Source organism: Catharus ustulatus, chromosome 6 (assembly GCF_009819885.2).
Source record: "Catharus ustulatus isolate bCatUst1 chromosome 6, bCatUst1.pri.v2, whole genome shotgun sequence".
NCBI lineage: Eukaryota > Metazoa > Chordata > Aves > Passeriformes > Turdidae > Catharus > Catharus ustulatus.
In genome coordinates, this window is record NC_046226.1 from 53,087,474 (window position 1) to 53,112,179 (window position 24,706).

The 24,706-nt window shown below is 36.7% G+C and overlaps 1 protein-coding gene across 4 annotated transcripts in view; it reads right to left on the bottom strand.

Annotated features, from left to right (window-relative positions):
* IRAG1 (inositol 1,4,5-triphosphate receptor associated 1) overlaps positions 1-24,706 on the bottom strand; it is a 71,187-nt gene that overhangs the window by 22,323 nt on the left and 24,158 nt on the right. For 3 of the 4 annotated variants that reach the window (XM_033063735.2, XM_033063736.2, XM_033063733.2), the window contains 3 exons: positions 7,347-7,451; positions 6,137-6,325; positions 1,122-1,222 (listed from right to left, as the gene is read on the bottom strand). In XM_033063735.2, coding sequence (XP_032919626.1) covers positions 1,122-1,222; positions 6,137-6,205 — 170 coding nt within the window. In that variant the 5' untranslated portion in view covers positions 6,206-6,325; positions 7,347-7,451. Of the gene's footprint in view, positions 1-1,121; positions 1,223-6,136; positions 6,326-7,346; positions 7,452-10,385; positions 10,435-24,706 lie in introns of all 4 variants that reach the window. The other variant, XM_033063734.2, reaches the window with a different exon arrangement.

Below are 24,706 nucleotides of genomic sequence, written 5' to 3' on the forward strand. Positions count from 1 at the left end.
AGAAAAATGAATGAACAAAAATTATGGAGTATGGCACAAAAAAAAAAATGCTAATCCTAATTGCCTATCAAAAATTAATTTTAAAAAGAAAGCCCTTTGATTAAAAAACGAAGACAAAAGCATTTATTGCAGTTCCTCTCTTCTCTAAAGAACTGGAAAAATGGAGGAGAAATAAGGAAAATTGCAGAAATTGATCTACAAAGGAGTTCTAAAATTTGCTATGAATCTTATCCACTGTGAACCTGATTTCTCAGGAAAAACACTAAATTTCTTTAGATTACTACCATGACTTAAAAATCATGTAAGAGTATATAGGAAAAAAACAACAAACAAACAAACAAATAACAACTTAGTCTTTCTGAATTGCTACTGCTTCTTAAATGAAATTTTATGGGTAAAATAATTCCTTAGGCTCACACTCTGACACTCCCATAGGATCTTTCTAAACTGCAAACCAGGTAAAAGTCTCAAACAGCTGCAGAAATGTAAATGCTGATCCTGCAAATAATTCTGCTTTTGAAGGGCTGCATATAAATTCTGACTCTAAACTAATCCTGAAGTTTGGAGAAGCACACCTTTAAAAATACAAACAAACAAAATGGATTTACAAAATATATTTTTCTGATATATTTTTCCCCCATATTTTAAGTTTAGTGGCAGGTCAATAAAATTAAAAAGCCCAGGTCAGGAAGTATGCTTTATCAGAGTAAATATAATAAGCCTAATTCAACTCAAAACTGAATTGAAGTTTTCAACTTCAAACAGGATTACTTTCACATATGTTTAACCTCAAGGTGGTATTCTTGTCCCATCTATGTGAACAGGCCCAAAACTGCTTCAAAACCCCTTGTATTACAGTGTTCAAACCAGATATTTGTTGTCCAACTCAATAAGTGGGATTGTCAGGCTCAGTATTCTGTGTAACTCTACTCTTTTAGTCTCAATTATATTCCTGTTCCTCCATCCCACATGCCAAACATCACCCTCAAACTGCAAAGGCAGTATGACCAAATCACAAAGATAGAGCAATAATATTTTCATACAACATACATTTCAGTGCCATGCTTTAGAAACACAGCCCCTGGAATTTATGGATGGATTGGTGATGTATTATACAGTACCTGTTAACCAGGTTTTTATCAATTTCTGCATCTGGTGTAACAGCATTCTCTGGCAGAACAATAGAAGGTGTGCTGCATGTTGTCCCTTCAATAGCTGTGTCCTGAATGGTGTGTGACAAATACAAAAATGTGGTTAAACAGAAATTCAAACCACTGAAAACTGAGTGGAAAACAATGAGTATTTCTCAATTTACCTAAAAGAAAAAGTAATCGAAATAAGAGATAATTAACTGTAATTTGACAAAACAAATGTGAATTAGAGGCCTATACTTAAATGACTCAAAAGAGATGATGGAGACCTGGAATATCTGTTTTCTTTAAAAAGTTTTAATGCATGCAAGCTAAATTCAATAAGCAGGGAGCTAATGAGAAAGCTTTAAAAGGTAGTCTGGTTTTTCACACAGCAAACCATTCCTCTAGTGTAGTACATGTCCAAGAGCTCAGTGAATTTATTAATTGAATGCAAGAGTGAAAAGCAACTCTGTATAACAGGGCTAAATTAAGCACACAAACCCTCCAAATATAAGTAATTTATAATGAAAGCTTGAATAAACACAGTGTTAAGTGTACACATGATACCCAAAACCCCAGAAAATAATTTAAAGTTATCTTGGTTTTCTCCACATGGTTTTCCCTCAAATTACATTAACATATTTTTAAAAAATATAATCTCAATGTTTAATAAAATATAATTTTTAAGTGCTAAAAGAAACTGGCAAGCTGGTACTGAATATTAATATATGCTTGCCTGCTTAAAAGTATGAGACCTTGCCTCAAGAACTTAATCCCACACCTTCTGCATAATGATACCTCTCAGCTGAAGAAAAGGAATCTGTTTCCTGTGAGACATCACAAATGGAGATGCATCAAGTTGGCATAAAGTGTTGTGGATGTCTCATACGTAGTGAGAAAATGATTGTTTCTACCCCAAGTACTGTATTCAAGTTAAAACCAAAAGAGAGCTGGAGGGAAAACTTCCCAGCAGTGGCAGTGTACTGCTGTCAAGTGACTTGCAAAATTTAAAGAGTAATTTGTAAATTCTCAAATCCTAATTGCTTTCACCAAGCACTGATATATGAATGTTTTGTTTTAGTTTGCTATTTGGAGTCCACAATTTTCTTGAAACTACATCCTGAAGCTTCACAAGAAATTTGTAATAATTCAGGTAAGGAAAAGCTGTTGCAATAGCACTAATTTAGGCATTAATAGAATGAAGCATGTAATAAGTCTCAGTTTAGCAAATCAGTTTTAGACTCTGGAAGTGTTCAAGGCCAGACTGAGTGGAGCTCTGAGCAACATGGTCTAGTGGAAGGTGTCCCTGTCCACAGCAGGGCAGTTGGAACTGGAAGACCTGTAAGGTCCCTTCCATCCTAAACCACTGTATTCCATTCCATAAGGAAGCTGACTCTTAGTTGACTGTTAATGTCTATCATTTGCCATAGAACTCCTTGAAATATCTCTCCCAGTGCTGCATTTTATTCTTGTTGAAATAATGTATTTTCTGATCAAGTCAAAGGAATCTAGAAGTACTTGGAAAATAGTATAATATTAAAATACATAGTGTAACCCTTCTACCTCTCAAAGGCAATGAAATATGCATTGATTTGGACATGTGATTTAGGATTCTTGATTCTACTGTAAATAGCATCATTCTTTTACTAAAATAATTTTTTTTTCAAGCAACTCCACACTTCCATACTCAGAATTCTCATATGTATTTCCTTGACACGTTCATTTTGTCAGTCACAGGACAGCAGAATGGGGAACATGCCAAGAAAACACTGTGAAGATTTAAATTTGGGAAAAATATCCTTGTAATTCTGAAAATGTTAGAATCCCAAAGCACATGTGATTCAAATGCACAAATGGCATTTTATGACAATAGCTTGAAAGCAATTTTTAGTAATATCCTTGAAAATACTAAAAAGTAACAATATATTTTGTCAATGACAAAACTTCAGGTGACTTTTTGCTTGTAGGGCAAAGCAGCTGAATACACATGCACAGTGCTTGTACTAATCTCATGACTGCCAAGAAGCAAAAACTTTTGAATGATGTAACATCAGCCTTGAAGTCACTCAAGCCCATTTTAGGACTCTAAAAACAGTTCATTAAAAAGGAAAAAAAAAAAAAAGACGAAGAAGAAAAATAAAAGAGGCTGCAGCCAAGGCTAGTTCAGGTCAGGTAGAAAACATTAATCCTGGTCAGCAGCCATAGGAGTTCAACAGCTACTCAAGTGAAATCCCATGGCCCATGTTGTCCAAAACTACATTGTCCAGGAGAGGGGCAAGAAGAGCCAGAGCAGGAAGCTCTTTGCAGGGCCAGCTGGCTCCAATCTAAAGGAATTGTTACAGACTGAGGAGTGCTCAGGCTGCTCTACACAGGCCTTGGAAGAGAAGCTGGAACAGGAAGCTTAAGCTGCCTCACAGTTGTACAACTGCACAGAGATGACACAGAAGATTTCCATCACCCTCCCATTTGAGCGCCTTTAACTCTGCTCCCTTGGTAGCTTCCAGACCTGTCTGCTCCTCAGCTATTCCCATCAGTTGCCTCATGTCCTAATTCCAGTGGTTCCCCGCTACCCAAGTCCTTGCTTCCATTTTGTCCCAAGCCTCCCCTACACAAAAATGTAGGGTAAAACTGACTCCACCTTTGTGTCTTAGGTGGGAACTGTTCCACAAGTGTGACCAGGAGCATCCAGACTTGGAGGGAGGCATGTGCAGGGCTGAGAGGGTGGCACAGGCAGTTTGGTCCATAACAGAACAGCCAAGAGGATCAGAGATTTGCAGGGTGGAGGCAGAACCTAAAACCTCCAGACATTCTGACTGTTAAGTTCTACTAGGCCCTCACTAAGCATACAGAGAATGTGCTTTTGAAATTTTTATAATCCAGACAAATTGGGATGATTTTTACATTAATGGGATGGTGAGGAGAGAAGAAATACAAAGATACGCTGCTAAAATACTCTGATACTCTGTCTGCCACACAATCAGATGACAGAGCTTCACTGTATAACACCTGAATTCTTTAAAGCACTGTGGGGGAAAATAAATAGGAAAAAGAAAACCCTCTGCCACCTGGCCATATTCTTAGACATTAATTAAAATTCTGGACTGAACTTGAGAAAAATACAGGCGGCTGTAACAAATACTGAAATGAAAATTCCCATTTGTTTTCTCAAAATGAATTTGAGACACAGAACACAGGTCTCCCTATCATGCAAAAGCATGATCATACTTGAAGCATGCAGAAAGCTACATGTGATGTAAGGCTCATTTCCTTTTTGTCAGAACTGTTTTGCAATCTGTGTGCATTTGGGCATGCAGGGAAAAGGTGGGGAAGGATCTCCTGAAACAGAACAAGGAAGTTGTTAGACACCAGACTGCACTTTAGATGAGATGAAATTCCAGACTTGGTAAATTTTGTTAAATGGCAGAAAATGAATTCACCAGCTTTTAGATCCTTCTGAGGCCCTCTCCTTGCTTGCAAGTCCTTATCTCACAATAATAAGTTGTTTTACTTAGAGTGACTTATAGTCTTGCTGTAGAACTTGACCTGCAGCAAGAGCCAAGAGTGACAACAGCTAAGAACAAGTTCAAATTTTCACAACATTGGCTAGTGGCAAACCTTAAGTAGGCTTTTGTCGGTTAAAAACACTTCACTGTGATTTTATGCCTAAAAATAATCATTTATCTAAAATGAAGCATTTTACACAGTGAACTGATTCATGAACTATCACATTACCATAGTTCATTTAAGACCTACATCTTAAAGGCCTGGAAAATGTATTAAAAATGTAATGCTTTTATCTTAGGAGGCTGCAAATTTTCATTTCTCCCATTTGACAAGCACATTCAGGATTAGAATCACTTATGTCTGCTAGATTTCATATTTTTCATCTTTGTGCATGTTTTATACAGCCAAGTGTTTTGTACTAAAATACTTTCCACATAGGTGAGTTAAAAAACCCCAATAAAGTCTTCTTGAGCTAATATGTGTTATCAGATGGTAGTCTTGATGAACTTGTATCCAGCTGGGGTGTTTATCCTAAGGCAGGAAATTAACACTCAGCACCATGTGCAGTTTAGATGGAAGGCAGGACAAACCAGTGCAGAGCTCACTGCTGACAATATTTTCCAACAATGTTAAAGTAGCGGATGTTTTCACCTAAAGTCTGGAATGTAGTGTCCTCAAACCCAATGACAGTGTCACATCTTAAACTAAGGATGTGCCAGACTATAAATCTTTTTTTACGCCAGTTTGCGTAAAAATGAATGATTACTTAACCACAGTAAGGTTCTTTACTTCAGCTAAGCTAAGAACTGAAAAAAACAACCCAACCCCAGTTTATTAAAACAGAAATCTACTTTTTATCTGTGGTGTAGATTACTGAAAAGGGGAAAGATCCATCTGTTACTGATTTTTATATTTATCTGGAAAGAAAACATGTAAAAACATGTAGATGCCACGCAGATGATGAATATGCCTGGGGAGCACCCACCTGCCCTCTGTATAGCTCCACTATACGTTCAGCTACTGTTGTGGCAAATAAAGCACTGAGAAAGACTACAAACCAAAAAGCCCATTTCCACCTTTCACACACACAGGAGTTGCATAACCTCCTCTATATCGGTAAATGCAGCACTGGTTGTTGAAGTGCAAGCCTAAGTTCTGTTCTCAAAGTTTAAAGTTTTCTTTAATAACATCAGAAAGGACATTTTTGGACAGTTTTGATATACGTGTGTCTGTTCTGAACCATTTATAAGCCTCCAGATGAAAATGATAAACAACTGCTTAAGCAATTTAAGTTCTCATCCCTTAGGCTATAAAATATTTGAGGAATTCTGGGGATTTCAATTGAAGGATCATTCATATCTTCATCAATTAAGCAAAACACCCTGATACAAAGCAACAAACAGATTTGATTTTATAAAGCCCTAAATATACACAAACAGGTTTCAGTCTCAGGTTTCCAGCAAGTGTCAGAAAACACCTTTGTAAGTAAGAAAGCTTACTTTGGCTGGAGGAGAACTGTTGTGCTGGGCCTCTTTTGCTTGTCCCTTGTCTTCAGGTGAGGTTGGCATGGTGAGCAGCGAGAAGCACGTGGAGCTGCAATGTGGACTAAGAGGACCATGCACTGCTGGCAGTATCTGTTTCAAGTTAGCCTGAAGGCATAAGCGCTGGGAGGCCTCGTGATCTGCAGGCTGGGTTAGATGCCAAAAATACAAATCAAATCCATTTAAAACTCTATGCTCGAAAACTGAGATCACTTTACAACAACAAACAGTATTAAAGTTTAAATTAAAAATGCTATCTTGTGTTTTATTAACTAGAGCTTTCAAGGTCAAGTATAACTTAGCAAATGCATTCAAAACAGACAACCTTCTGTTCTTGTTGCTATTTTCATCTCTTCCCTCCATTTTACAATTTTCATCTTGTCACTATGATGTGACCAAACTATCTTCTCTAAATATCCTCTAAGAAGCAAACAGCATCTTGGCTATCACAGAACAGCAGAATGCTTCAGGCTGGAAAGGACCACAGGGGGTCATCTGGTCCAACCTCCCTGCTCAAGCCAGGTCACCCCAGAGTAAATGGAACAGAACTGCATCCAGAAAGTTCTTGAATATCTCCAGCGAGGGAGACTCCAGAGCCTCTCTGGACAATCTGTTCCAGTGCACAATCACCTGCACAGCAAAGAAGTTTTTCCTCATGTTCACTTAGAACTTCCTGTGCATGAGTTTCTGCCCTTGCCTCTTGTCCTACTGCTCAGCACCACGGAGCAGAGCCAGGATCCATCCTCTGACACATCCCTTCAGATACTGACAGACATTGCTAGGGTCCGTTCTGTCATCTCTTCCATAATGTACCTTTTAGTAACTAATAGCCTTAATACTACAGAGCATGATCTCAGAGGACCAAAACTGGAACCCTAGAGGGTGGCATTTCTCCTTTGAGCGAGGTGAGTTGTGCAAAGACTTGGTGCACCTCTACACAAGACAACAAGGTGCAAGACACTTCCAAAGCAAAATAGCAGAAATGCCCAAAGAGGGGGAAAAATATCACTATCTATTAGCTGAGAAAATTCTCATTATTAGTATCAAGGGGAGGCACTGCATTCACAGGGATAACATCAGCACGAAAGCCTGTACCAAAGTCTGAGGATCAGCAATGCAAAGCACAAATCAGTCCTTAGAGTGGCAGTGGATGGGTTGCAATACTTACTGTGACACTGCCCAGGAATCAGGGGGCTGTCCTCATCAATACCTCAGTGTGCTCATCAGTACATCAGTGTCCTCATCAATTCATCACTGCGCTCCCCGGCGGTGCCTGCAGGTCACACACACACAGCTCAGACCACCTGGTGCACACACTGGTGTTTCCACTAGGAACTGCTGACTACTGCACTGTAAATTAACCTGCTACAGCTTTCCCTTCCATTTCAGGGCAAAGAAATGTATTCAGGAATATGTTGGTTTATTGAGGTTGCCAATTACATTTGTCAAAATACATCTGTTGCTTTGAAATAAAAGCAAAAAGAGGCAAAACCATTCACAAGAAACACTGAAGCAATCTCAGCAGTGACAAGTGCCTCACCTCAGCTCTCACAGAAGAAAATCTGTGCTGTAAAACCTACAGAATGTGTGAAAACTTTGGGCTACAGAAGCAGCTAAGACCCATGCTTTTACTAGGTTTATTTCACATTATGTTGGAAACTTGATTTTCTCTTTCGCTGGAAGAGGAATACAAGGCTATCTCACATGAACTTTGATGCAGAACAAATAGAGTATAACAATGATCCTACACACATATTGGTGTGTTGAGGAAAAAGTAATTATATCATTGTAGTTTCTCAATAAAAACTCTGAAAAAGATGCTGCACATGTGACATCAATATGAAGACCAAGACACAGATTCTCTTTGATTTTTTCAGAGCAGTGTATGCTATAGGGACAGCATGGTTCAAGCTTTTCTAGACATGTTCTACCTGTTAGAGGTGATTTTCCGACTCTATAAAAGTAAGTGGTAGCTCATGTTTGTATCATGGTTTTACGCACTTCTGACTTCAAGTAAGAGTAGAGGAAACTTTCTATGAATAAAATATTTTAAAATGGTTATTAAGGCAAAACAATTAAAGTCTCTAATAGGAAGGAAAAGACATATTTATGACTATGTACATTTTAATAATCCACAGATTAGACAGATAGCAGTAGCACTGAACATCTGTGTGTTTCAACAATTAAGTCACCAACTAATAGCAACACATGAAGCTGGAAGCAAGGCAACTAAAAAAAGTGACACAGACATGCATTTCATCTCTGTAACAAAATCCTGGCATCCTACACAATTTCTGAGTTTGCAAGGACTCAAATTCAAATTAAAAAGAAAAAAAAAAGAGAGAGAAAGAAAATATAAATTTGACTGTTTATCTAATCCCTCTTAGTATTTGCCTTATGAATTTATTATGGTTCTGATATATTTAACCCAATGCTGGGCCTGAAAAATCAGGAATGTTTCAAGTCATGGCCAAAGCATGTTTGCAGTCTTAGCTGAGTTCTTAATACATACTAAACTTAAAAATAATGCAACTTATCTTGAAACAAGAGAGAGCTATTAAGCACATCAAGTTTCAGTTCATTTTTCAGATTTAAAAAGAAAAAAAAACTTTAAAAGAAAAAGAAATAAATCAGCAGGCTTGTCTAAGAATAGAAAGGGACAAATCCTGAGCTGTGTTGTCCTAGAGATGCAGCACAGAAAGTACAGCCAAGGGAAAATGGAGGGTAGAAAGATGAATTTATGCCACCTTAACAACCCCCAGATTTGGAGTGGACTGAGTTCAGGCTGTCTCCGACACAATTAGAACCCTACTCTGATTTCCTTACAGAGCTATCTTGCAAATAGGAATAAGCTTCCAATCTCTGTGCTGATTAGTAGGAAAATTTCTTCTGACTTTCTGTTTTTTCCTAATACCACTCCAGAAAACACCAGTGCTGAGGACTATACTGGAGCAGTGAAAGCTTGCACATTATTCATATTCTTAGGCTTCTAAAATCAAACACCATCTTTGCACACCTTGACTGCATTGCTGCAGTCCACTACACTGCCAAAGTGAGGGGTACTGTATATTGGTATTTCAGTAAAAGGAGGTAGTTCAATTACTAAACTATATGATTTAGAACTCCAAAATTACTAACTTTCAGTCTAAAAGCTTAGTTTTAACCTGAGCAGTGTTCTTAAAGTCAGTAGCCTAGACTTTTTAAAGACTTTTTGATGCTGACCCAGCACAAACATCATATATTGTAAATGTAAATGGATGTACCATGCTCTGCCAGGAGTTCTGCCATTTTGTGATCAATTACTGCCTTCTGATACTGGTAGGAAAGGCAAAGGTTTAGAAGTGATGGAAACTTAAATATTAGTAAATAAATGTTCTTCCATCACTGCTGAAATGACCTTATGCCCCTTTAGCTGAGCAATGAAAACAGGCCCAGTAAAGTCACACAGAGTTAAAATGCACAGAATAGGGGGCTTTGTGAGAACACTCTACAAGAATTAGAGGAGTTTATCTGCATCTCAAAAATGTAGATAGAAAATAAAGAAATGTCCTTGGAAAATTCATGTCACTAGAAGGTACATTTTTTCCTTTTTCAGCAAAGCATTAGGGCAGAGTGCAGCCTTTGAACTTACAGAAATTCATACCAGAGTTTACAAAACCAGCTGACAGCATTACTGAGCCCTGAGCTCGAGTGTGGAGAGCATGACTAACCTGGTTCTAAGCCTGGCTCACCTGCCAGCTGAACAGCCTTGGGAATCATGCTACCATCAGCTTTGCCAGCTTTGTCTCCTTTCCACAAGCACAAACATGTTTCAGTCAAGAAGGAAATGATATGCTAACAACATGTGCAATACAGTGAGATACCAAATGAAACACCTGTAATTATCTGCCCTGAAGACACTGAAAAGAGAGATTAAAAATATACCTGCACTTTTAAAACAGTCAAGGTGCATGAGCACATACTAGCATCCTAGGCATTGAGTTGATTTCAAGATCCTGTTATTTCTATTTTTATTTCTTTTTTTCTTAATTGATCAAGTTCTGTCTGGCCTGCCGCTATCTTATCAAAGGATGTCATTACATTATTGATTACATTACTGTAGTGTTTTATCAAAGTAAATTATCTCCCCCAAAACTCCTTTCTTTCAGAAATGGTAAGAGCTTCAAAATTATCTTTTAAAATTACATACTTGTAGAGATAAACTCACATAGGCAGAGTGGATGTGGGTGAAGATCTACAATCCCAGCCTTGTGCACCTACAAAATGAGTTAAAAAACCAAAAAACATTACCTATCCAATTCACTAAAAAAAAAAAAAAAGTAAGAAAGAGAAATAAAAGAAAGGATGGAGTGCTTTTTAACATTTTGGTCTGTTATTATAAACTTACTGCTTAAAATAGTTAGGAAAAAAATGATCCCCTGAGCTCAAATTTGTAGTCAGATACAGATCAGTGAATGCAGAGAACTTTCTTTTACCACTGTGTAGGCTTAGAGTACAATCTCCAGGAAATGGAGATCTGGGAGCTCTATTCCATAAAAGGGAAAAGTATTTAGAGGCCCTTGGCTTTCAGTGTGTTCTCTCTGCAACTCATTTTACCATAGTAGAGAAAGTTAAGAATAATCAGTTCACTTCCCCAGGCTGAGTCATGGCTGAGTCCTTGTCAGTGAAGGCTCAGAGAAAGGTGCTTTACCCCATTTCCACTGATAGCTGGGCACTTGACCCCAAATGCTCTGCCACACCTCAACAAGGGGACACAAAAAAAGAGCAGAAATAAATAAAGTCAAGAAAGCATTTATTAAGATTTCTTGACCTCATGTTGCCTGCAGTCAAGTCTTGTTTGTCAGCGACAGGAGTTTCTTGCTCATGGATGCAGTTGAACTGCACAATTCTGAGTGGCTTTTTGTAACTTTTTTCATATTAAAAAGGCACCTTTTTGCACTCCTTTTTGTATAGCTGTAAATTATATGGAATCCATGTAACATTTTTAATTAGTCTTTGCAGCTTTGAAATACTTAAGACGCAGTAAACTTCCTTCAAACAAAGTCAGAGCAGAACAGGGTGTTTTTCTTATGTTTGTACCACAAAAGGGTTTTCAAAGACAAAGCACATAGCTTAAGATACACAGTTTGCTGGCATACATTAACTATCCCCTAAAATTTTAAAAATCCAAAACCACAACACAACAAAACAAACAAACCCCCTAAAAACAGATCCAGAATATCTTAATAGAAACACTTTGAAATTTTGCACTAGGACTCCAAGATCTTTGTATAATAGGAACATTCACTGGGAAAAGGAAAAAAAAAATCCCACAACTGCAGCTGACTCATGTACATTCTTGCCCTTTGTGACAAAAGGTCCTACGTGGAAACTGGAAGACACTTTTTTATTGTCTGCAACACAGGGAAAAATTGACTAGTAGTTTCCTACTGCATCTCATTTTTATGACAAATGAGTGTTTTTTTTCATGTTAAACACTCAAGTTTGCAAGATATTAAGATCCCACTTCAGCAAATTCACCAAACCACAGAGTCATAGTCCCAGGACTAAAATAAGCACCTCTGTGATAACCTTAATGATCTGAGTTCCACCCACACTAACATCCATGCAACTGCACAAGGAAAACCTGGAAGGCAAAGTGGTTCTTCTTTTTTTTAGGATACAGAACAATTCCAGTGGGGCATGCAAGGTGTATCTGCAGCCACTGTGTGAATTCAAAGGATTTGTTCTCATTGTGAGATTAATTCCTGAGTGATTTAAATAATACTTCTTGATAATCAGAACACTTCCAGGTTGCAACCTCAGAGACAAGGGATAAATATGAATAATTCTGTCAGAAAAATACTTTAAAGGAAGAAACTAGTAAAAGCTAAAGGACAATACAATTTCTAAAAAACTTCCCTCAAACTCAGTGGTTACAGACTTCCTTGGAACTACAAGCTACACATGTAGGACTTGATTTACAGAGCAGCATGACAGGAAAGAATCTCCTTTTCTGCTTCCTGTTTTCCTCATAGTTCAGGAACACAAAAAACTGGATGGTTTTCAATAATTTGCTTGAATGAGAGAAAGGAAAAGTTAGGTCAGGCAGAAAGTAAAATGTTTTGATATATGTCCAGCCTGACATGCATCCTGGGAGAGTATCTCCAGTCATGGGTAGTTATGACACTGTTGAGACTGAAAACCAAAAGGTTTGGAGGTGAAAGGTGATGTTGTTCCATTATCAACAAGACCAACTCCTACAACAAGGCATTTGGTTTGGTTATGTATCAAAAATTTACGTCAGAGTTTAAAGAAAACTGAAAATTAACTCCAAAAGGGTTTAGTGGAAAATGTATTCTGGGAGTTCTACACTTAAATCCTAGAGGATCCATTCTGGTCCCAGCTTTAGCTTTTCCTTGATGCATTAAGAGAAAATGCAATTGGACCTGATTTCACTCACAGGCAATCATTTTAACACAGCCAAATGGAAACTCAAGACTTACTAAAAAGATCCTAACTGTTTGAAAACAGCACTTTTCTTTCTGTAAAATGTCAGTTTCATTTGTTTTAGCAATGTTTTTACAGTTTCTGTTTTGGTAGCAGTCAGTTTAGATTTACTTCTCTTATAGCAAAGTATCTGGAGGAGTGGCTTACAATGACTTTCTTTGGCTCACAAGAATTCTAGGCTCAATTTAATCTGCAAACACATGAAGAATGTACATATTTAAGGAACACTGAGGATCAGTATTTCATTTTCAGTAGCTTTTTAGACTAGTAGACCCAGATTTAAAAAAAAAAAAAGATATTTTTTTAAAGGTAAGCCTATTTTAGACAGGATGAAAATGTCACAATTCCAATCTTTTTTCTTTTTAGGGGCAAGTAGGAGTTAATGTTGCATTAATCAAACTTTTACTAATTACTCTGGCTTGGATGCAATTTTTTTATTTTCAGGGTTTTTTATGTAGCACTAAAAAGAATGTAAGGAAATAAGGTTCTAAGTAGCACAACCTCCCTGTGAAAACAAATAGTTTTAAGAACTACATACAAGTTCAGAAAAAAAGTTCTGTTTCGCTTGTAGTTTTTATTCATTCTGGGGTTTTTCTTTGAACAAATATTTGCGGGACAGAACTCCAAAATGGCAATTTTATCTGGTTAAGACTGTACATAAGATACTAGACTCAGCTCTCTTATAACAAGGATGTCTTACTGACCTAATTTTTAATTTTTTTTTTCCATCAGTGGGCTTTCAATTGGAAAAGCAAGAAGACAAGAAGCACTGCTCAGCCAGGTGGCCTCTAGGAAACCAGTTGGGATGAACTTTGGGGTACTTTAAAAATATATATAATATATATATACAGTGAAAAAGATATGTGATATTAAGGAAAAATGAATCCCTGATTTATTCAGTATTATGCATAAGTTAAAGATATCAACCAACAGTAGGAAATTTGATGATCAGAAGACTGTCAGATCTCAAGGTATAGTTGCTATATTTCTTAACTTGCAGATTATTTGTATAGACTTTAAGGAAATGCAGCCTAAAGGAAGAATGTGAATATAGAGTGGGAGGATATTTGGAATGGAGAATAAGGAGTTCTAAGCATAAGGAATAACATATAAGAAACTGTGAAGATAAAAGTGGGAGAACAGTACTCTTAGTGTCATTCAGGAGGGCAGTTCAAAACAAACCCAGAGTTAGGAAACGAAGTACCTGGAAAAAAGTCTGTTACAACATAAAGGTAGTGACCTTAAAACAGGATAAAATGGAAAAGAAAAAAAAAAAGTCGAAATTATATGTGAGTAAAAAATGTTGTTCTCTTCCTACTCCTAGACAACTTACTATTTGAAAGAAAATTTGTTCAGGAGGCAGTGCCAGTCTCGTTGTGTGGTGCTGAAGGACCCCTCTGAAGCAGGACCTGCGCACTGATAAATCTCCCAACAGAAATTATATTATTTAGAATACCAGGAGATGACAATACCACCCAACACGCTTTTGTCTAAATGAGCATCATGTACTCAGTCACACAGAGTCACTTGGGTTTCTTTCTTCTACTCCTTCTCACAGATTTGGAGAAACCCAGATATGTTTCTGCTTTCTGGACTGCATGTATTATACATCACATTCTAGCTACACATTTATTTTTGTTTATAGTGTAGGCAGAATTGGGAGCTTGAGACGATATTTTCTCAAATTGCCACTTGACAATATTCTTAGTCAAGGCAAAAAGAGAACAAATACGTTTGTGTGGAGGAGAAACAGATAAGATTAGGGGAAAAAAAACAGTGTTCCTTGGTGCCAATTCATCAAAAACCTTTAGGTTTCTACATGAAGTAAAATTTTCGAAAGCAATTTCTACATAGAAACATTCTATAAATTATTCTGCTTTGCAGGGCAGCAGGATATCAACTTTGCATAATTTGGAAAAAAAACTACTCTTGAAGGCCTGACTTAGAAATATAAATAAGTTGAAGGCAATTAGGGCAGAACACTATTACTTAGTGACCCAGGAGTCTTGTTGCTAGTCAAGCAAACAATTTTCCAAATGAAGAAATTAAACTAAATTCTTTCTTTCCCAATCACAAAGAGTAATCCCAGAGGGCACACTTTGTTGAACAAAACAACAATAAATAGTTTTCCTTGGGATCTAGAATTCAATTGTGGGCTTTCAAGCAGGAAGATTATACTTGGCTTTCCATCTTGCACAGATAAATGGCAAAGCAGCACAACAAGTGTTTTATTCCCATTTTATGCTTCCTGGACACAATCAGATTGACATTTGCTTACTTTAATGATACATGGACACCTATTTTTGCATTGCAAAATGAATACCGCCAAAAGAGCGTGTTTCACTTCTTTTTTATGAAACAAGAATTATGGATGCAAGTTCAAAGTTTTTTTTCAAATATTGCTATACAACAGGACAGGAATATCTTCACTATCAACTCATTAAAATAAATAGCCATTGTGTGGATTTTGATGCTTACTTTTGTTCTACAGACCTGGTAGTTCATTTATTCAGGTTGCAGTGTTCCAACTTGGATCTAGGGATGCTGTATGTTAGGTCACAAGAATTGTTGCTTTTGCTAGAAACAAAATTTTATTGTTTTAGTCCAATTTAATTCCTAGAGAACACATTAAATCTGCAGGCCTAGCTGTCTGTGAAAAAGCAAAGCTCATAATATCACCTCTTCCTTCCTGCCAGTATAGGATACAGAAGTGTGAAAAAGCAGTGACATTTTGTAATGCCATCTTTTAAGCTTTTTTTCCTAGAAAAAGACACAACTTTGAAGCCAGAAGCAACACTAATTTATCTTATCAATATCTAGCTCTAAAAACAGGTATAACAGCAGCAGCAGCAGCAACAACAAAAACAGCAACAACAATAATAATAATAGATTAATAATGCAAAGAATGATTGATCCATTTTAGTATTCTCAAAAGAGGTGGGGTGGGGGAGGAAGTCCTCAGGGTCTCATTCAGGTGTGATGTCAATGCAAAATTGGAGCCAAAAGCTCTTCCTTTCTCAAAAGATCTATTAATAAAAGATTCTGCAAACACACTTTGTAGAAAGTCTTTGCCTGTATTGCTGAATCATCTACAAATTTATGTGTGCTGTTTTATCCTTTGCTACCGACTGTATGCTTCTGGGACATTATAAATACCCTGACTACAACCCTTCAGATGTAGTTAGTGTTATTTTCACCCTATGAAGTTCTTACAGTAAGCATTCTCAAACTGATGCAGTTTTTAATTTAAATTTAGTTTTTAGAAGGTGTGATAGGAAGAGGCAGTGTATTTACAGCACAATCCAACTTATGTACTATGTAAAGGCATTCAGTAGCTTGGATGAAGCCTGATCTTGATATTTTTTAAACTGGTATTCAACAATATTCAGAGACAGAAAGATGACCTTGTTACTGATGCATTTAGGAAAGATAATCTATGTGCATTTTACTGGCCAAGTTAGCAATGGATTGGATTGGATGATCCTCCAATGAGGCACTTGCTGAATCAGCAACAAATTCCTAAGAGTCCCTCTTTTGCTAATTGGGCTAATTGAGGCAGTTATGAATTTCAAGGTGAAACCAACAAAGCATATTTGATTTAATAATTTGAGGGTTGTGAAGGTGTTGAATAGACAGGATGATGTAGTAATTAAGACAGAGGTGCAATAGATACTCCAAAATGCACACATCATACAGAAACAAGCTGTTAGCACAGAGACTGTTTCATCAGGCATGCTCGTGGCTGTTCTTGTATCTCACACAGTAAAACAGTAATTTTCATTCTTTAAAAGGTTATTTTATAACACAGCCACAGCACTGAGTTAAACTTCAGTCATCAATACCATTTGGTGAACTTTGTGAGATGAACCCTTTTGCAAGCAGCACACATGGTGGATTTTCATACTTTGCTCAGATTTCCAATCTCAGTTGGTGCATGTTCCAAAATCCCAATGCAAACAAAGCCTTGAAATCAAAAGTCTGAGGACAGTTGAGTTCTGACTGAAACTTTTAGTAGAGCAGTGCATCATAATACCATTACAGCTGAATGACTACACAGATGCTTTATCTGATTACTGAAAAGTACTGCTCTGCCTAGTGGCTTTAGTTTGAAAATACCAGTATCCCAAGGAGGAGACTCAGTCTCAGGTTATCTCTGGCTGAATCTCTGACTTGAGTAGTGTCTTGGTTCTTTCCTGCTCTTAGATCCCCAAATCAGCTTCTCGGTCTGAACTGTATGTGGCCAGAAGGAGACTTTCCAGTGGTTGCAACCAAGAACCCATGGCCAAAATTATAGGATAAATAATTTGCCCTTATTTTGTCCTTATTTGAAATACAGATGTGGTAGCTTCAGGAAAATTCAACCTGAGCTCTTTATTATGAAGTGGGAAAAGGGAGAAAGCATACTGCTTCATCACTTCAGAGAGAACAGATTTGCTGATTTGCAGAAAGGATGGTCTGAAAATGAAAGCAAGCAGTTGTTTGTGAGAAAAGAGAAGTAAGTGCCCATTTCCTGTGTTTTCAAAGCTCTGCACATGATCAGAATCCAAAATGAGAGACAAGGGATTATTGCTAGTACCAAAAAAGCCCCAAATAAACCAACCCAAACCAACTGCAGAGCTGCCTTTCCACTACATCATCCAAAGTCTCCACCCACAGAAACTCAGGATTGGGAGCACATGGTAATGCTAGAAAGAAAAAAAGGGACAATTCAACTTTTTATTTTTCAGGTGTCTTTAAAAGTAAAGAAGTAAATATTCTCTTACACATCCACTTCAAAAGCACCTCAACGATTCTATTTGCCTTTCAGGTATTAACACTGAGGACCTGAAGGAGAACTTAACCATCTACTTGTAGTTACTTTAAGGAAACACTGGTGTATTCTGCATATGGACCAGACTGAAGTCAGAATTTCCAAATGTGCAACATCAAAGCTAACCTTTGATGATTTAAGTGAATGAAGTACATAATTCCTCTTACTTTTAAACTCATCTCAGCAGGAAGAAAATGAGGCCTATTTTGGCTGCTTGTTAAAATTGTAGGTTCAGGACCCTTACAATTTGCACTCTAATTGGGAAATTATCCTTACCGGTTTGCATCTTCTAGAAAGCATGGTAAGGAAAAAACCTTCTCATTTTCTTTTAGAAGGCTACCAGATACAACACTCTGAGAGCACATTGTCAGCTAACCTTATTTCTGCTATTTTCAATTATTGTTTTTCAAAACCTAGGACTAGGAAAGTTAATAATAAAAATCAAAGCTATCAGAACAAGAAAGGAATTTTTAGGCATTGACTGGCACATACTGTACCAAAACCCCACATTTTTCTGAGTAATTAGACAGTTCAGAAAAAAGCTTTGAGGAAAACAACAGCTCTGCTTTTCTGGCATAGCACAAGCCAAATGTAGCAAAATGTTCCTCATGTCCTTTGTCAAAATCTTTCCCTGATAAAATTATTTAGCCAACACCATTCCATTCCTGATTATATCCAGGAGCTGATCCAAAAAACAATGTACCAGCTTTATGCACAATCTCATCTCATCAACATCTAAAAAACCCCACAATCATTTGGTATGGTTTTATCAGTGTTGTGCACAGGGAGGCCCTAGGAAAGAGATGAGCTTAAACCGGAGGACTACCTCTGCAGGGAAAGAGAATTCTGCACTTTGGGGGCTACATTTCACACACTAGTTTTGAAATTTTTACCTCAAAACCTAAAATGAAAATAGGGGATGTGAGAAGGGCATAAAAGGAACAGAGTTATTAATATTCCAGGAAGATTTAAAAAACTCCAGGACATGCCATGGGTAAAAGATTTGCCACAGCAATATCAGACCTACTGCAATTGTCTGTTTTGTTCAGGGCACCCCATGTCTGCAGTAAGAGCAGTGAGTAAGGCATGGAATTGCATTCCAGTCCCTCAGTTCACAAGCAGCAGTTCAGCTCTGGTGTGACTGACTGAGTTTGTACAACACCTCCTGTTCCATTGCAGCTGCTGTTTGATATCCCCTGGGAGAGCAGCAAGGAGACAAAGTGGGAAAGGAGCAGCAATCATATTTTGATACTGAGCTAAATTGACCCAAATTCATGTTTCTTACTCCTGTTGCATTGCACTTTATAAGCTGAGCTAGAACTCAGTATTGCTCTTGTCATCACTCTACTAGGAAATTGTGATGTGTATCCGGTTATGCTGATTTTATAACTTTATATATGAATCAAAATGGCACTCTATATTTACCTACAATAAGTATGTAGTCACATGCACTCAAATTTATTACCTTAACTTTCTTTTCTTTCTTTATGTCAAAGTAAACAAGGTTGCATTAAAGGAATGGAACCCATTATTTTAAAGCACTTGTAGAGAATTATGGAGTGAAAAAGATTCAGTGATTCTAACACATTATGAAATAAAAAATACAAAAACAGGTAAAGTATTTAGAAAGTATCTGTTAAAAGAAGATATAGGAACTCATTGTAATTTTAACAATACTATAAATCTACAGAGGTAAGACCAATCTTTAATAGAAGAAATGCTGAAATACCAATGCTTCAAAAGTTTTCTTGTTAATCAAAAATTTGGGAATTTAGAGTACCTCTGGACGACATTCTGGTAAATGCCCAGGAAAAAAAGCTGTGCATTATCTACCTGAGGTAATGGAAGGAAAATAAAAAGCCTTAGAGAGACTGAGATAAAGGCACACAACGAAGGATGCTCATTCTTTCCAAACACCTCCTTCAATATTTTGATGTTGACCCTGAGCGGCTTTGTTATTCTGCCCAAACAAAACAAACTTCTGATTTGAGAACTGATTGCTTTATAATTTTATTATCACTTAAGACTTTCATCCTAGTTCCTAACTTTTAAATAATGACTCTCCTAGATAAGAAGTTAATGTAATATTTTATTACTAAATAGATCCAGATACAAGAATGATAAATTAATACAAGACTGTCCAGCAGTCTAAACTTTGCTATTTCATTAAATTTCTGTACAGAAATCAACAAGTATTTTAATATAGGCAACAGGTATTTTTCAAGGAGAGGTTTTGACAAAATTTTCTTTCAAGCACCTTAAGGAAACTGCTCCCACAGGACAAAAGAGAAATACCTCCTGTAACTGAAGGAAGAAAATAAAGGACAGAAGTTGTTCTGTGTGCTGCAGACATTACACTTCCACAGGTACTGAGGTGTTCAGTATAATCCTGAAGAATCTGGAAAAGTGGGTCTGTACAGATGATTAAAGATGAGATGGGAAAATCAGAGCTCAAGACAGCCAATTTATGTGATACTGAGCACCTGACTAATAAAATGTCAGGTGAAAAAGGAAAATCGATGCATATGAGGAAAAAATCAAATATAAAATACACTTAGTTAAACAAGAGCTCATCATTATATTTTACAAGTCAGGAAAGAGATCAGAGTAATTTTAAATAGTTCTCTGAAAATTGCATTCAGCAGTAGCCAAAAAAAAAATGTTGAGAATTAATAGGAAAGAGCTGGAAACATCATAGAATATGAGACCAAATTTTTAAAATAGTTCTAGTCACATGTCCAAAAAACCAAACAAAAAAAAAAACCAAAAAAACCAAGCATACACTCTCAAAAAGAACAAAAACAAACCCCTAAAAACATAAAAACAAATGGTTCATCAAAAAAAGACTGGTCAGTAATTGCAAATGGTTTCCATGCAAAAAAAGACACTTCTGGATAGAAACAGGTTAGAAAGTGTTAAATGGACTGAAGAGGGTGGCTTATTAATTATTTGCTCTCAATTCCTCACAGTACATATGGATAAAGATGCCAAAAGCAGTTACTAGGCAATTGTTTGAGTAGAAAAGTAGCTCCTTCACAACAGCATACAATTAAAGAATTGAATTTGTTACCACAGGAACTTGAAAAATAATTGGAGTACATAAGTCAGTTCAACCAGAGATGAGATGCATTTAGAGGAGAGGTACACTTATAATTCTATACAGCCCCTGGACAGGCCTGAGTTGCAGATGGTTGAAAAAAATGAGTGTTAAAGAAAAGGTTTGGCTTTTGGAGTAGCATGAACACGATCCTTTTGTGGGATCAGATTAATGATTTGCAAGACCTGGATGTGCAGCCCTTATGTTCACTGCTGGAAGCAGCTTCAATTTCTGAAAGAAACTGATTATGAGAAAGTAAACAAAAGAAAAGTGCCATTTTATCCATCATGAGTAATTGGCAATGCTGAAGAAATGGATGGACAGAACAACAGGCAGAAGAAAACAACGGAAGAAAAGGACTTTTTCTTACATTTTTCTAGTTAATACAAACAGTCCATGGTAAATCCACAGCCAGGACTAAGATCCAGGATGATACTGTGCTGGATTCCTAAGCAGCTTCCATGAAGAAGTAAACATATCTCAGTCTGAAGAATGTCTGGCATCTCCCTGCTTTGTCACATTTTAGATTCTTGCAGATGAGCAATCTTCAGATGTTTTAAAGAGGCTGTTTGGGTGGAAGGTCACTGAAAGTGTTTTCAGTTCTTTAAGATGCATCATAGAGAAAGAATTGAATTTCACATAAGAAATTACAGTAAACCAGCACTTTCCAAACTTTGCAGTCTTACACAGGCATGTTTGCTTGCACACACACTAAAGCCCAATTTTACGGCTCTGTGAAGAAAATCCCATTTGTCTTCAATGCCTTTTAATAAAAAAAGGTGCAAATCAATATAGAAACTTCCAGAAAATCAAGAAGCTGAGACTGGCATGAAAGTTTACACAGTTCTTGATTACAAAGTATTATTGCTGTTCTCCATCTTTTTCCTACTTATTATCACTGAATCCCAGAACAGTCCAGGATAGAAGGGACTTTGAAAGCTTGACCTGCTCAACCCTTTGTGGGGCAGGGAGCCTGGATGAGATTGAGCATCCTCCCTAACAGTATCTTGAAAACCCCCAGCAATGGGGTCACTACCACATCCCTGGGGACGTTGTTCCAGTAAATGACTGCAAAAATGTGTCTTTTTTCCTTTTGAGATGACACCTCCCCCTGTCACATATATTCAGCTGTACAGTGCTGCCTACACTCCTGGTCCAAAAGCCTCACGTGTAGCTGAGTCAGAAAAAGCATGAGAACAATCTCGGCTCAAATCAATGGTACAAATTGGGGAAAATTCTTAAGATGCTCTTGCACTCCCACTGGTTTTCTCTTACAGAATATACAGCAGTAGGAATAAATCCACTTTCTGGTATAGAGGTTTGAAATATCTCTTCCTCTAATACTTCTTACTGGTTCAGCCAGTATAAACATCAGGTTTTAGTAGGCAAAGAAATGTTAATAAAACAAAAAGAAAGAAAAAGAAAAAAGAAGATTGATCTAAGATACAATAGATAGCCTTCCCCCTTGAGAAATTAAAAATTTGAAAAAGGCCACATGACTTCGCAGCTCTAAAAGTTATTTCACACAGTAAATATTACTTCCCTTGTGTACCCAGTAAACTCAATCTATAACAGAAATTCCACAATAAGGTTGCTTCAACAACAAAGAGATAATAGATATCATTCTAAGTTTTCATTCACTATGGCTAGATTATCCATCATAGATGCACAGGATCAAAACAAACTACATTTAATTCTTGTCTAGTAAATTTTATAAGAAACCTACTTTCTTTTCCACAAATCACAATCAAAGCTTCCCCTGACTACAGAAAGAGACAAACTTCCAATCAAAGCTTCCACTCTCTACAGACAAACTGTACATTTTGTTTGCCTCTAAACCTGCAAGTTTTGCCTGTGCTGTTTTGCTGCAACACAATGATGCCATTATCCTAGGCAGGTCACCTTGTCCTCCCACTGTATGGCTTGCAGGATGGGACTAAGCAGGGAAAGCTTCCTAATTCCAAATCCTGGGAGTAGAGGCAAGTAAAAGAACATGACAAACAGTTCTTCCAAAAGTTAAATTTCCACCTCAGTATCCCTCTTCCCCTTGAACCTCTCAAGCTCAGTTTTGCCTTAGGTATTGTAATCTGAAACCATTATGAAGCTTTACCTAGTTTACTTGTCTCTTTATCAATTCAGTTAAACTGAACTGAACACCATCTTTGCATTAGTCCTATTATAGTTATTAGAGTTGATATAAAGAAATCAAAACTTGATAAGCTCAGGAAGCAATTGTTGCCTTACAGACAATGCACATACTTGCTTTTACTTGTCAACTGAAATTGCTGTTTTCATTCAAATATTCATTTGTTTGGATATGGCTAGTTACAGTTGCTAAATGCTGATCTAAGATCACTTTCAAGTGTTCCTACCAAAATCAGTAACACCAAAATTGGTGTTCTCTGTGGGGAAGAATCAAGAGAAGAAGAGCATATACCCATTTCATTCTGTTCATCATCTTCAAAACTATATTATTAACAATACCACTTGTATTCAACAGATTGGGAGGCATGAGATCATGTATAAAGGGAACCTTTCTTGAGGACTCACTTTGGCCTAAGGCCATTTGTTTGTTTGGTTTGGGTTTTTTGTTCATTTTTGAATCAACTTAAGTTCCTGTCCTAAAATCAGGAATTTAATTTAATTTCAGCTCTCTGAATTGCATTCTGCAGGAATCTTCCACTTCTCAGATGACTACTGAGAAGCCCAGGGAGACAAACTTTGTTAGGTTAAAATTAAGCATTTTTATATAATGGCGTTTCCTGAAGCGAATTATTTCAGATTATCTTCCCAAAAATTTACTTGGAGCAGTGGAAGGAATAGCAAGCTAAAGGGAGACAGCTTCTATCCTTCTCTTAATTATATTGGCTAAGGAATTAAATTCTCAAGAGTTAAAATCTTAATTCTCTTTATTAATGTTCTCTTCTATCCAAATCCTAGGCTGCAGCAATTAAGAAATCATCTTCCCAATATTTTTCCTCACAGATCAAAAGAAACAAGAGAGAAATAGAAACCTAGAACTTAGAACTAAAGTTTCTAGGTTTTCTAGAAACATTTAATGTGTGTTCTACTCATCTTTTTTCACATCTTCCCTTCGTTTCTTCTTTATACTCAACAACTCACTACAAGCAAGTAACAATTCCCAAACTAGCTTAACAAACAAAATACATAATGTCTATGCCTATGCAAAAAAAATTTAGATACATTATACATTAATTTAGATACATTATACATTAATACCAGTGACAGTATTTGATAGTTTGATCTCTGCAAATAAATTATAATTCTGTTGAACATGTTTCTAAGGCATGTAAATATTTTTTCCAACACAAACTTTTTTGCTGTTGTTAATGTTTCTTAGTTAAAACAATGTTTATTTGAATTTCCATGGCACTTAAAGACAACCTACAAATTCATTTTCTAAGTGTTCCCTCCAAGTGTTATGTTTTCAATCTTGTTGAAAACAAAAAAAGTATATTTTTACAGAACAACGAGGATAAAATTACTAACTGAACAGGCCGTTTACAATTTTTTGTTAAAGGAAACATTTAAAGTCAGAGCCAGCTATGATTTTTTTTCTAAAATTCTCATTATCCAGTTAAATCAGAAATTATTTTCTGAAGAAACCATGGAATTTAGAAGATAAACAAGGCAAATACAGTACTTTCTGTAACAATTTATTTGCCAGCCTGTGTGAATGGCACCACACTTTTCTACCATACACAGAAAAAAATCCACTTCAATTCTAAATATGTGTTAAGCATGTGTTTTTGAACTGAGGTGAAGCAAAAAGCAAATTTCAATCACACAGCTTTGAATTACAATCAGTACCTTAAGTGAACATACTGCAGAGCTTCATGAATATTCAATTCCTGAGTTACCAATTACACTGTATCAGTGCTTTTGGCATTAAAAATTTAATTTTCTTCATTAGGGTAGAGTAGCAGGGTAGAGTAATGGAATTTTATTTAGATCACTCATTAGTTCATACTCTGTCTCCATTTGTATTTCTTCAGTTACACCAACCCAAAAGTCAGGCATTAGTAAGTCACACAACTTCTCTAGTCAGGTTACTCTGCAAAGACAGGCAGCAGTTACTTGTTCAGTTTATTCACACAAAGCTGCCCAGCTG